The sequence below is a fragment of the Taeniopygia guttata genome, chromosome 13, assembly GCF_048771995.1.
Source record: "Taeniopygia guttata chromosome 13, bTaeGut7.mat, whole genome shotgun sequence".
Lineage (NCBI taxonomy): Eukaryota > Metazoa > Chordata > Aves > Passeriformes > Estrildidae > Taeniopygia > Taeniopygia guttata.
Window position 1 is genome coordinate 14,072,538 of NC_133038.1, and position 13,152 is coordinate 14,085,689.

General features: G+C 39.1%; 1 protein-coding gene across 4 annotated transcripts in view; it reads right to left on the bottom strand.

Moving 5' to 3' along the window:
* SLIT3 (slit guidance ligand 3) overlaps nucleotides 1-13,152 on the bottom strand; it is a 473,826-nt gene that overhangs the window by 207,133 nt on the left and 253,541 nt on the right. For all 4 annotated transcript variants that reach the window (XM_030284150.4, XM_030284149.4, XM_002189997.7 and 1 more), the window contains one exon: nucleotides 6,601-6,672. In XM_030284150.4, coding sequence (XP_030140010.4) covers nucleotides 6,601-6,672 — 72 coding nt within the window. The remainder of the gene's footprint in view (nucleotides 1-6,600; nucleotides 6,673-13,152) is intronic.

Genomic DNA, 13,152 nt, shown 5'->3' on the forward strand with positions numbered 1-13,152 from the left:
TTGCAAGGACATGCCTGAAATACAGCAGGATTAGGAAAATCATTGATCAATGAATTTATGCAAATATATTCTCCCCATAAAGAGAGCATTACATTATATCTGTAACAGGCATCAGCGATTTTCAGATACCCTCTCTTAGCCTCTCCTATTTTGTCTCGGCTGGTCTTTGATATAAAGCCTGTCACCATGGTGCCATCTGGATAGTGTTCCTTTCGCCATGCCGTACTTCCAACCTCCCATTTGTAATCTGCTCTACAACAGAGGTTATCTCAGATTTCATTTCCACATCTTGAGCAGGGACACCAGATCTCCCACAGACATGCATCAGCAAATAAAAACATTTCTTATCAAGCAACCACGTATGCACCTCATCTTCCCTCCATCAACTCGTCATGCTGATTATGCATCTCCTGTCCCTAGGGTCCACTGGGGGGGCACTGCACTTTCTACGAGTTCACCTGAAAAAAGGCATTTCTGCAGTTAATCTTATCTCTGACTATTTATGTAACTGAAACCTTATAGTAACCACAGCCAGGTTCTCTGGGAGCCTTTCTCCTTCCCTTACAGACAGCGATATAGGAGGCAGGAAAAATGGGAAGAGAAGAAACCAAGGGACAGTCTAACAAAAAACAGAGTGAAGAGAAGAGGAAATTCCCATTTGTCTACTGATACCTCTGTACTCTGGGCACACTATTTCTCTATTGCCAAACCAACTGTTGACTTCCTCTTGCATAACTTGATTGTCTGGGAGACAAACTCAACATAGAAAACTATAGATACTCCTAGAAATGCCAAATTCGTTGTTTTTCATCTAATTTTACCAAGCAGGTAAATGTATTATCTGCCAAGGGCTACAGCCTTCCATTACTTTTTATTGCATGTATCATTCTTCCATGTTGACTGATGAAATATTAAAGATTTTAAATTTTTTTTATTAATTTGCATACATTTGAGCTAATATACACCCTCAGGTAAAAAAAACAACTCCAAATAAATCAACCAAAAAAAAAAAAAAAAAGAAAAAAAAAGCCCAAAAAAAACCCCAAAACCCAAATCACAAAAAAAAATAAATAAAAAATGGCAATAATTTAAATTTCACTGTACTCAAGTATAAATAAACTAGCTATCTAAAACTAGCACATCATTTGACAAAGAATTCTCATTTTCATTATTGTATTTAGGTATTTTGGTATCAGTTATAGGAACATGATTTACAGAGTTCAAATTTGATCCTGATTGCCTCAACCGATCGTAATTTGCAGCAAAATAGAGGAGGAAATCACATTTGTGTGGCATTTTCAGGCTTTCATTAAGCAATGACATCTCATATATTTACAATTATGTCATGACTTTCGCTCCCTGTCTCACCAGGTTGTGAAAGCAAATAAAAATCTTCTATCTAGTTAAGACATGTCCAGAATAGCATTTTGCAAATAAGTAAAACTGACTATATAACTGAGTGTTCAGCATACAGAGGCAACCCTAGGCACAATTAAATCCTGGCTGTGGCACAAAATATTGATTCATGTTCAGAAAAGTTCTTAAAAGTTTGCTATGACAAAAGTCAGCGTGCATTACAATCACACTCACCCACGACATCGCCTTTAGAAATTGCACAGACTAGAGCTTTTATGAAAGAATCGTTTATAAGAGGAACATATTGAATCCAAGCAAGGATGGCAGGAATAATCCCAATTTTTACTCGCTGGTAAAACACTTGCAATGCCTGGGTGTGGCAGACAATGCACAGAACTGGGGCTGCAGGCCAGGCTGATGTGACAGACGGGCTGTGTCCCACCCGACATGGCTCGGGGCCGAGTTGGAGCTCAAAAACATCGACACAGCTCCGAGTCAAAGTTCGAAAACTGACACAGCCCTTACAGCTTTGTGGTTTTGTGGGTTTGCCATGGAGCAGGAAGAAGAGTGTGGCAGAAATATTCGGAGACAAAAGGTTCTGCATACAAGAGAGAAGACTTTAAATTTCTCTCACTACTTTAAGATTTTGGGAAAGGAAAGGTGGTGCATTTTTATTTACTTTTATTACATTTTGCAATTAGAACACATTATCTTTTTAATATAAGACATTTACGGCTCATTTGGAACTGAAGTCACAAATATTTGGAAGACTATACTTGCACCTTTTCGTCATTACTTGTGGATGAACTCAGAGGATTTTTCACACTAAGGCACCCAAAGTGGACTGGTGGATCCCTGAGCGTGCACGGCTCTGGACTCAATGGCACTCAGTGCTCATTCATTCCAAAAGCAGGTGAAATTCAGGAGGGAGGACTTGCAGGCTTAGCCATATGCTATGAAAGACATACAATTAATGTGGCTAATAACAAACAAACCCCCAAATCATTCTGTACTAGCTCTATACAGCAAGAACCCATTTGCCTTCTTTAACAGAATACTACCCACAGACCTCCTAGGATTAGCTCTTGGTATGATAAAATCTTATGCAACAAACAGAATGTGTTCAAGCTCTGGACCCTCTGGCTATCATTATAACGCTGGAGAAAAACAGCTTTTACAATATAAAAAAAAGGGAAACACTCCACCTAAGTTGTCAACAGTGACTTGTAATTCTTTCTGTGCTGTCCACACAGTACTACTCCCATGCCACCGCACAGTTTTCCCGTTACCCCAGAGAGAGAAAACAATGACAAATAAATTAATGGGCTTTTTGCTAAACTGAATTCTCTTTCTTACTGAAAAAAAATGGTTCAGCCCTCCCAATCTAATGACAATAGTATGCTCAGGCACTCAATAGTACCAGTTTATCCAGTTTGAGCTTGTTGAACCATCTTGAAATTAATTTCTTTTATTCATGTGTCCTAAGAGACTGGAGGTGAAATTCTGAACCCTAGACACATTTTATCTCATATCCTTAATAATTTGGGGCATTTGGATATAAAACCATGGACTAATTTTTAACCTACAAAGTGTATGAACAGCATATTGTCACACCACAAGGAATAGTGGCTGATCATTTTGAAGACTACACTGGGTTTTAGGTTTGGTCTTGAGGGTTTTTTTTAATAACCTTGAATCATACTTACAGCTACAGTAACAGGTATTTCTCAATAATACTGTTATTGCCAGATATTGCCACAGGACATAAGTAAAAATTAAGCGGAGCAGAGACCTTCTCCTACTAAAAAATCTTTAATTAGAAAAATTACCAATTTTCTTCAACTTTTCTGTGCATTTCTATGCCAACAAGTCATAAGACAGTTAATAACTTTTGCCACTCATTTACAAACACATGCCCATTTTGCATTTTATTGCTGTTTCTATTGTTGCACGCACTTTTCTACATCTTGGAATGCAAGACCAAACCCATTGAAATATGTTTTATCGTCTTATAAAAAGGGGGACACAGGAATTATGTTAACAATAACAATTTCCTATTTTATCAACAGCTAGAAAACAAACCCTTCATGATAATCTGTTCAGGAAATCAGAGACAAGAATGAAAAAGCCAGCCCCAATGCAGAACATCCAGGACAGGATGTTTAAGTTCATCAGTTCTGCAGTTCATTTCTCAGACATTATTTCAACTTGCTGCGTAGGCGAAGACCATCAAGAGAAGGCACCAAAGCGCTTTATACTCAAGATTTTTGCATCTTTTAAGCCAAAACTCAGTCAGCAGTAGTACTCAGCACCTGCTTTAGGGTCTAGGTAGGTCAGGCCATAAAATCAGTGACACTTTTTGTGTCATGGGAACACAGAGGCTCCCAAACACAGAAGTGACCAAGAGCGCGATGGCGCTGGCAGACGCATTCCGCGCCCTGGGCCGCTCCCAGCTGCGGCTGAAGTTCACAGCTTCCTGCACCACGCCAAGTTCTCAAGTTAGGCACAAATTTCAGTCTTGTTTCCATCTCTGCCTCTGTGCTATTAGTTGGTACGGGAACATATTTATAACGCAAAACAAGAAAATGAGAACAGTAAATTAAAACATCTTGTTGATAAGAAGAAATATGTCACACGGGTCATGGCGTGCTCTGCATTTTGAAGGATAACTGAAAATTCCTTCTGCACAAAAATTCCTTCTTTTTCTACTGAAAAGCTACTGAATCATCAAGCTCCTTGCAGTCATTTTTTTGAGGAGCTCAAGGTGAATGAAACATGCAATCCAGAAACCAAAGTGTTACTAAAGAAAGTATTCTTAGTTTATTTTTTGAGCACGACTCTGCCCCGAGTTATAGACAAAATTTAGAATTCTGTAGACAGGCCGTGTGTGAGGAGAAAAGTACAGGAATGGAAACACTGAATATCAGAAAGGTCACAAGAAATCAGTAAGTAAAGAAGAAATACATTACTTAGTACTATGGCAAGCTGTTCAAACAGATAATTAGATTTATTTCTGCAAGAATCATTCAATGTTTTCTCCATACTGCATTTTATGTTAAAATATATCTGCATAAAATACACAGTGGGTCTGAAAGGTTGAAATTTGGTTTCATTTGTTAATGTTCTTTGATGGTTCAGATTGCTTTACATTTTAAATTTATGACTGTTTTACAACTAAAAATATATTCTCTGGGGCATTTAGCAAATTTATTTTGATAGATCAAATTCTCAGACTTTCTTTGAAGAAAAACATGGGGAAAAATTCAGATTATGTTGGAAGTATAAAACACGCATTTTGTGACTGCAAGAAAAATAAGCTGGAAATAGATACTATCAATTTTTTTCTCATCTTTTAGAATTAATATTGATTAATTTTCCCATAGCAGTGTGCCTGTGGTGAAAATTAAAAATGCACTAAACAACTGATTATGATCTATTTTATATATCCTCATCTCCTCATCTTTTCCACCCATAAATAACTGGCATAGAAGTAACCAATTAAAAACAGAGAGGTAAATAAACTAATTCAGCATTTACTACATCCTGAGGAGAAGGAAAGCATTCCCAGCAACTTCTGCGGAGCCTGCAGAACTCAGTATGTTGCAAAAAAGGGCTCCATTTACTGTCCAGCCTATTTAGTGAAAGTTATAGCACAGTCTGCTGTCAGTGGACAACTGATTCACTCTCTGCAGATATGGACAGTCTATCAAAAGGGAAAAAAAAAGAAAAAAGACTATTTTAGAGGAGCTCAGGTTTTTTTTCCTTTCTTCTTTTCTTTACCCACACAGTAGACTTTTCAATCTGACAGACAAGTAAAATTGTATAGTGGTAACACATTACTTCTCCTGAAAAGTGCTATTACTATAGAATTCAAAAATACTGTTGATAACATAAGTTCCCAGATAAGAAACCTTCGGCTAGCTCAATATGAGCAACACATACTCTATGGGATCCACATCAGGGTCCCAGCCTGGGGGACAGGGCACAGAGGGGTTGTGACAGACACAGCCACCCCCAGGTCTCTCAGACAGCTGAGCCGGTGCTGACACGGAGGGCAGAGCTCCTCTGAGCATCAGTCTGAGCTGGATCCAGCCCTTGGGAACAGCCCTGTGCATCACCTGAGCGTTCGGACCCCCGAGGTGTGTCACAGGCTGCCCACCCAGCCCCGCTGCTCTGCCTCCTCTCAGGAGCCCAGGACAACGTCGTGACTCTGCTGAGTCTCCAGGTGCCAGCAGTGTCTGAGGCAGGTGCTTATTTTATCCACCTACCATTTGCTGTTTCATCCCGTGTAATCTAAGGGCAAGCTCTGCAGCAGCCAGGCAGGCCTTCCCTGCTGTAGGAAGGTGTGCACTGGGTCAGGGCTGCTCTCCCATTAACTCACGATGCACGAGGAGGGTTTGAATTTCGGAGAGGTCGCGTGTCCTTCCCGCCCCCCTCCATCTCGGCTCAGAATTATGTGCTTTCATGAGTATTGACACTCAGCTTTGCAGGATTAACTTTTGGGTGAGAGGGAAAGCTTTACAGCAGTTCATATTGTGAAAACCTATTCTAAAAAGGTCTTTAAGTGAACCAGTTACAATTAGTAATAAGCGAATTATCTGCACAGATACCAAGTTCAGGGTAATATTGAATTTACATTACAATGACAGCACTCTAAATGTAATATGCTGCTTCTCTGGTAGAGTCAGCTTTCACTGTCAAAACCTTTCTCTCAGTACGTGCTGCAGCTTTAACAGCCTATGTGTAAAGTTTGTGGCACATGAAGAGCACAACGTGGTGTTATTTCAGCCCTCAGAGAAGGATCCTCCCCAAAAGCCAATGACTGCACTGAACAAGCCTGCCAAGCACCCGTCTCTCCTCCCTCTTACACACCAAACACCTTCCAAACTGCTTTTGTCTAGGGCAGCGGTCACCCATCTCATAGCACTGCTCCCCATGAACCTGTTACCCATCCTGTGCTGGGCATCAGGGCAGGATTCTGGCTGCAGATCACACGCCGGACACACCGGGAATGCTGCTGAACCCATCTGCTCCCGCAGCAGCGAGCGCGGCGATCTCCGCGCTCCTCAGCAGCGCACACGGCATCCCTCTATTGTGGTTTAATTAGCAGCCCGGGGTAAGGCTGGGATTGCACCTGCTGAGGTGGGCAGCCAGGCTGCAGAGCCCCCAGGCTCGCCAGCACTGCAGCACACAGCGCAGTGGGGACAGCCACCCCCCCAGCGCCCCGGCACCAAGTCAACTCACAGGATCTCCAGGTCGCGCAGGGCTCGGAAGGCTCCATCTTCGATGCAGCTGATCTGGTTGTTGTCCAGTTGCCTGCAGAAAGGAAGGGAGAAGATGAAGTCTGGCTCGGAGTGCCAGGTTGGGGCTTCCCCGTCAGCGAGGTGTCCCTCCACCCCCTCGCAGCGCCTGCTCAGCTGCCACGCTGCTCGGGGCTGCTCGGCTGTCTGACAGCGCTGCACGCTCCCGCACACTGAAGCCTGTCAGGTCTCAGTAAATATTAATTGCGCCTTTTTTTTTTTTTTTTTTTTTCCTTTTTTTTTTTTTTTAAGGCAGAAGGGAGTAATTTCATTACATTAGGGCATCCAATCCATTATGAGCTTTTACCGTCATGTCACTGAAACAATTTCATTAAGCTAAAGGCCTGTAAATCATTGGAGGTCACTGGGCTGCCCTCCGTGACCTCACAGAATGCCGTTTTTTCTTTTACTGGAAGTTGGAGTCCTCTGTCCTGACAGTACTAAATCTTCAGGCTTTATCTACCCAAGAGCTGTGAGAGTGCATAGGGAATATACCAATTCCAAATTAGACTCAACTAATCTAATTTTATAGTCTTTTTATTATTCTAAGCACCAAATGTCTGTGGTGGTTCGATGCCTCTCTGCATTGTTACTGGTCCCATCTGGTAGCCCTTTCTATTGAAAGATTTCTGACTAAATACAGATTCTGTCTAACTGCATCAGGGAGAGCAATCCAGTGACAAAAAGCATTATACACATGTACACTTAAAACACTATTTTCCTTCAAAACATGTAATTTAATATTTGGGTGGCGGAGTTCTCTCATTTGTCTCCCTGTATGCGCATGATTTAAACATATTTTGCAATACATGTGGATGCAGTAAGACAGCTACATCTGTCTCCTCTGCTTAAAAGAATTAAAGTTGTAATTTAAAATTCAGTGATTACATTTTCTGACATCTGATCCCTTAAATTTTACACTTAAAGAAATAAAATTACTTATCTAGTCACATGCAAGTAAAATATCTGCATTTCATGATAAAAAAGATGCAAGCTCCTGACTATCTGTTACTGCCCTTTGCACAGCAAAAACTTTGGATTTGATGAGGCAGAGACCTTTTGTACTATGTGGGTAAAGTATCTTGAATAAAGATACAAAGATTACACTGTAGTTTCTGCTTTTTAAGAAATATATATATATATATATATATATATATACACACATATGCAACTACAGGAAATATATTACACCCATGTATAGTATGGTTGTATAGTTTCACCAACTACTTTCCAATTATTTGCCTTATCTAATTTTTGGTCTAAATAGACATTTGCAGCTTTTTTCTTATTATGCAACAAAAAAGCACAAACAGAGGAAATATAATCCTTATGAACCCCTCTAAAGACTGAGTTTGATCTGCTAAAATTGACCATCCTGGACATGTACATCTTTGACAAGCATGGAAAACTTACCCTTTGTGATGTAGTCTGTATCAATGAAAATTCTATTTTTTATGAGTTAAAGTACAGGAAAACCCGCTCACACTCTAAGGTCTACTAAAAACCTTAGGAACCATAAAGCCCCAACTAAGGTTTCTCGTAGCATTCGCTAACTTTGTAGAACTTTGTGAATTTGGCCAAACTTCAGCAATGCCTCCAATACTGGCAGACACCGTGATGTACAATCCTCCAAAAGGGATTTTTCTGTGTGTAGGAGTTCATGAACAGCATATATACATATCTAGACAAATGTATACATACATATTTATGTTCTCTCTCTTTCTCTGGCCATCTGTGAAAGATCCTAAAATCTCTCTATTTTTGACTGCTGAGAAGACTTGTCCTGATATCCCCATTTAATTGACAAAAATTTGTTGCTCAAACAGAAGGGATGGTGTATTTTGAAGAAGAATAAACTTCAAATCAGTTAAATACAGTGCTGTCTGCAGCACTGTAAGTACTTTACACTTAGCTTTATTAAGCAGAAGGTTGGCAGATAGTAACATGATGAGGAGAAAGGAGCCTCAATTTGAGAATCACCTCTCCTTCTATGGGAAGTACTAGATATTGCATGATTTTTATTGGAGTTATAGTACAATATTGATTTTTCTGCCAAACACACTAAAATAAGCAAATAAACCCACAGTGTGCTACCCTCAAAGCCTTCTGATTAAAGGGATTCCTTGGTGGGTATTGTATTTTTAAAAAAACTGCTACTCTCATAGACTGATTTCTGTTGAAAAAGTGTAATAACCATTTTAATCATATTTGCACAGGTCCAGTCATGCCACTGCCAACAACCAGGCTTAGTCTATGTGATCGATGCACAAGATCACAGCAAGGGAAACCTCTCAATGCTCAGAAGACACACACTTAGCAGGACTATCAGTAAATAGGGAACATATTCATTAGTGAGACACCCTGATTCTCTGGCCCATAACCAATTCTTCACAGTCTCTGGGGTGAAACTCACATGTTTAATGCTCCTTTGTCACAGAGTTTGTGTCTCCTGGTATCTATCACCCCAACACATTCACATCTGCATTTGAAACATGAGAATTTCTTCTCAAAATGAAGAGAACAGCTAGTTGTCTTAAAAATCAGGTTTTAAGACCCTCTGCCTCCCTATTTATTTCTCTGTGTGTAAAGATGGAAATCCTATTTCTGTGCATCTGTACAGCACCCTGGTGAGCAGTTCAGTCACGACTAGAAATTTGGGAGTTTAAATCTAAATGTCTTCCTTCCTTCCAAGACAAAGTGATAAGTTTAAAGACTTGGGGAAAGTTTAAGTAAAGTCTTCCAGAAAGCCAAGGTGTTCAGCACATCTTTTTATGCTTATGAAGACAAAACAAACCCCCTGTGATGTGGACTAGCAGCCAACTCACACACTCAGTGTGGGCAGGCTGTGCATGCAGCTCCTCAAGGGGCCAAACAGACATCCCTAACATTCATTAAGAACATCTTACTTGAATAACATTAGCCATATGCAGAGAAGGTAAAATTTCTACTTTAATAAACAGAAAAAAAAAGGAAAAAAAACAGTATTTCAGAACAGGTGGAACCTGCATTTTCCTGAGGAACATTGTGACACTGCTCCCATCTCCCCATCGCTGCATTCTGCACAGAGCACTCAGGCACACCGAGCACAGGTCAGCTACCTGAGACACACCTCCCCTGCTCCAGGCTTACAGGTGAATTTTTGAAAGTGGTCTTGGGCTGCAGAAGCCTTGGTTCAGATTTAAATGGCACCTCTATTTGCCAGCACTCCTAGCCTTTCTAGAAAATCTTTTCCTCGAGATTACAAATGGTTGTTTTGCATGTAGTGGCGCAATACACTGGTGCTGAAAGGTCCGACAACACAAACTCAGATTTAAGAGACAATTTTCAAAGTACATGGACAAAATCATGCATTTAGTCTCTTTTTGAAGGAATACAGCACTGGGCTCAGACTTTATCTAAACCTACCAAGTGATTTGACTGCCTCTGACCAGAAAACGTTCTCACAGAGAAATACTGAGCCACTGAGGGATGAGTGAAACCACAGTAAGTGAGCAGTGTGACACTTCCAGATTTTGCTGAGTTACATAGATAGGTAAATTTAATCTGGGCCGAAGCGTTTGGGTTAAATGCTGAATCTCTCATGCATTAGACACAAAGCAGTGAAGCTGAGCAGACCTGGAGCTGGGCTGGGTGACGCTGTCAGAGCAGGTGAGTGAGCTGAATTCCCTGGCTGGGACACCCAGCAGCTCCCCTGGGATGGAATTACCCACCCTGACCCCACCCCAGAGGCTCCAGGGACCCCAGATCCCTGTGACAGGCAATTAGCAACCAGACAATGCCAGAGAGAACGACAGCAGCACCAGAGACCGCAGAGAACAGAGCAAAGCACTCAAGCAAGGAAAATATTGAATGGGCAAATGGGATTTAGGTGGAGTGTGACACAGACAAATGCTTATAAACAATCCAAGAATTTATAAAAGTCTTCAGAGGAAGACTTCTTTCATGAGACATCTTTCATGTGGCAGAGCTATAACACATAAAGCCATATGTATTACTGTAATTTGGCTCTAATGCGGACTCAATAACTACTCTCAGTTTTTATTGAAAAGCAGGAAAATTATGTGAGTACCTTATAAAATTGATGTTTTAAAGGGAAAAAAAAAAACTTAGACACAAATCACCTTTCTAAGAAATAAGAAATAACACTGCATCCTAACAGATTTATATCACATTAGAATCTATGGCTTGGCTAAAACGCCACTTTAAATGTTTAAAACACTTTTTCCGTGACAGTGTTACTTTGGCTTATCCATTTAGACTGGTGCATTATCTTTCATAAATAAGAGTTAAATTTCAAATACTATTTAGGAGGAATAGGGTTTTACAAGGTTGATATTCTTTTGCTATTTGAAATAATCCTTTAAATACCAAGCCTTGAAGGTTTTGCTCACAACAATAAGGAATATTTAATTTTTAAATGCATTTGAGAGATAAAAATCCCCAGCAACAAATCTGATATAATTTTATCACGTTACTAGTTTTAAGATTTTTTTAACACAGAAATATTGTAAAACATTAAAGAATTGAATTCATGCAGGGTGAAATTTACCAAAACTGAAACAATCTATCTTTTTATTAACATTAAAAAATTTCTGTTTAAAACCATACATTTGTATTACTAGCAAAATTTCTTCACAGCACACCAACTATATAAGAGATTTCAGCATTTTTTCTGCAGTTTGCCAGACTTGCACTCACAAAGAAGTGGCTCTTCAAGCCTCAACATTTAACAATAATGGACTTTATAACCAGTGTTTTCTACTTTATTCATTAAGGCATTTTTTTCCCATTTTCAAACTCTACCAAGGTCATTGCAGAGCTCAAGTGCTAATCTATTTTTTAATTATACTGTGACAGTAGTTAAATTACTATAACCTCTTTCTTTATTTTGCCAAAAATCTAGTTAAATATTTAAATAAAAGCCAGTATTAATGACTACTGTAATATATACTGTTCAAATTTCTTTTGCATATTTCACATTTAGCATAAAAAAGCAGTGTTATAATAGTTGCATATTTAAGGTTTACTGTTACTGATATAATATTAGTGTTATAACTTGTATCTACACTTGAAGATAAAAAATTAGGCAGGTGCCATTTTCTCATTGAAGAAAGACTTAGATTTTTAATCAGACGTATCCATGTTAAGGAATTGTATCACCAAAATATTTAAAGAAATTTCATTAGTGATATCACAGGAAGGTAAATGCTCTGTATTTATTATTACATAATAAATGTATATATTATTACACATTAATTTTAGAAAATAATTAATTTTACTAATTATATCTCCAAAAGAACCCCTGTTTGGACAACATTTTTCCCTTCCATTCGCTTTTTCATTTTTTTCTAATACAGACTTGCTGGTTCTATGTCATACATTTCCTGTAACGTCTGCACTCTAGTATTTAAGTTTTTCCATAACCTGTCAGAATTAGAAACATACTCCAAAATATTTCTTACCCTTATGTGATTTCAAGAATATTAAGATATCTGAGGAAAGTGACACCAACGCATCTATTTTAAATTTCTCACATACCAAACCAAAGTCCTTATCCTTGTACTAATTGATGAGGAAGCCCCAATAAATGGGGAAAGATGGTGCTTTGAGGTAATGTTAAATTAATTTAAATTGAAATAACGTGAAGTTCTTTCAAAGCAGCTTTTAATGCATTTTTACCATTTAATTTTTTACTTTTTATTTATGCTTCACTAAAATCACTCTATAAGAGCTTGCTCATATTAGAAAACATAAAAGACCGATACAGCTGTTGTGATCAAGCTGCAATCTCACCCTGAGATTTTTACAAGTGTTTCGAAATTCCCGTTTTTTTTTTTTTTTTGGTTCCCAAGGATGCCGTTTTGCCAAAAGCTGTGGTTGAGGCTTTGTGCAGAAATAGCTCATCTGCCTGAGGTAATTGGGCAGAGTCATATTCTCTGTCTTCAGCTTTCATATCCAACCTGTGCTGCCAGGTTGTTAAATTCAAGGAGGGAGGAATATCTGATCTGAAGGAGAAGAATTGTTTATGAATAATTGTTCTGCAGACTATTCAAAATCACTAAGCATTTGCTCTGAGTGTTTGTGTTACATTAACTCACGAATCAAAATGCTGCTGTCACAAAATAACTAAAATATCAGCTTAAAGCAAAACTTGAGTGACAAACAAACATGGAGACTGCCTGCTGCAAGGACAAATACACACAAACACAAGATTTCCTTTCAATATTAGGTGCTTTAGAACATTTTTTTTTCTTTTTTTAACTCTCTCTGGTTGCTGATGTAACAAATAGTGCATACCAAGCACAGAAATGGCTGTCTCCATAGCAATTGGGGCAGGTTTTGCTGTTTCCCTAGTTACTCTTGACTGATAACCATCTGTTGTTCTCCTCTGCCATAGCCCCAAAGGGGAAAAGGGGAAGAAAAGAGAAAGATAAAATGGGTGTTTCAGAAAATGAAAGTTACTTACCGTGGCGTTCCTTACAGTTTTAGAAGGTTT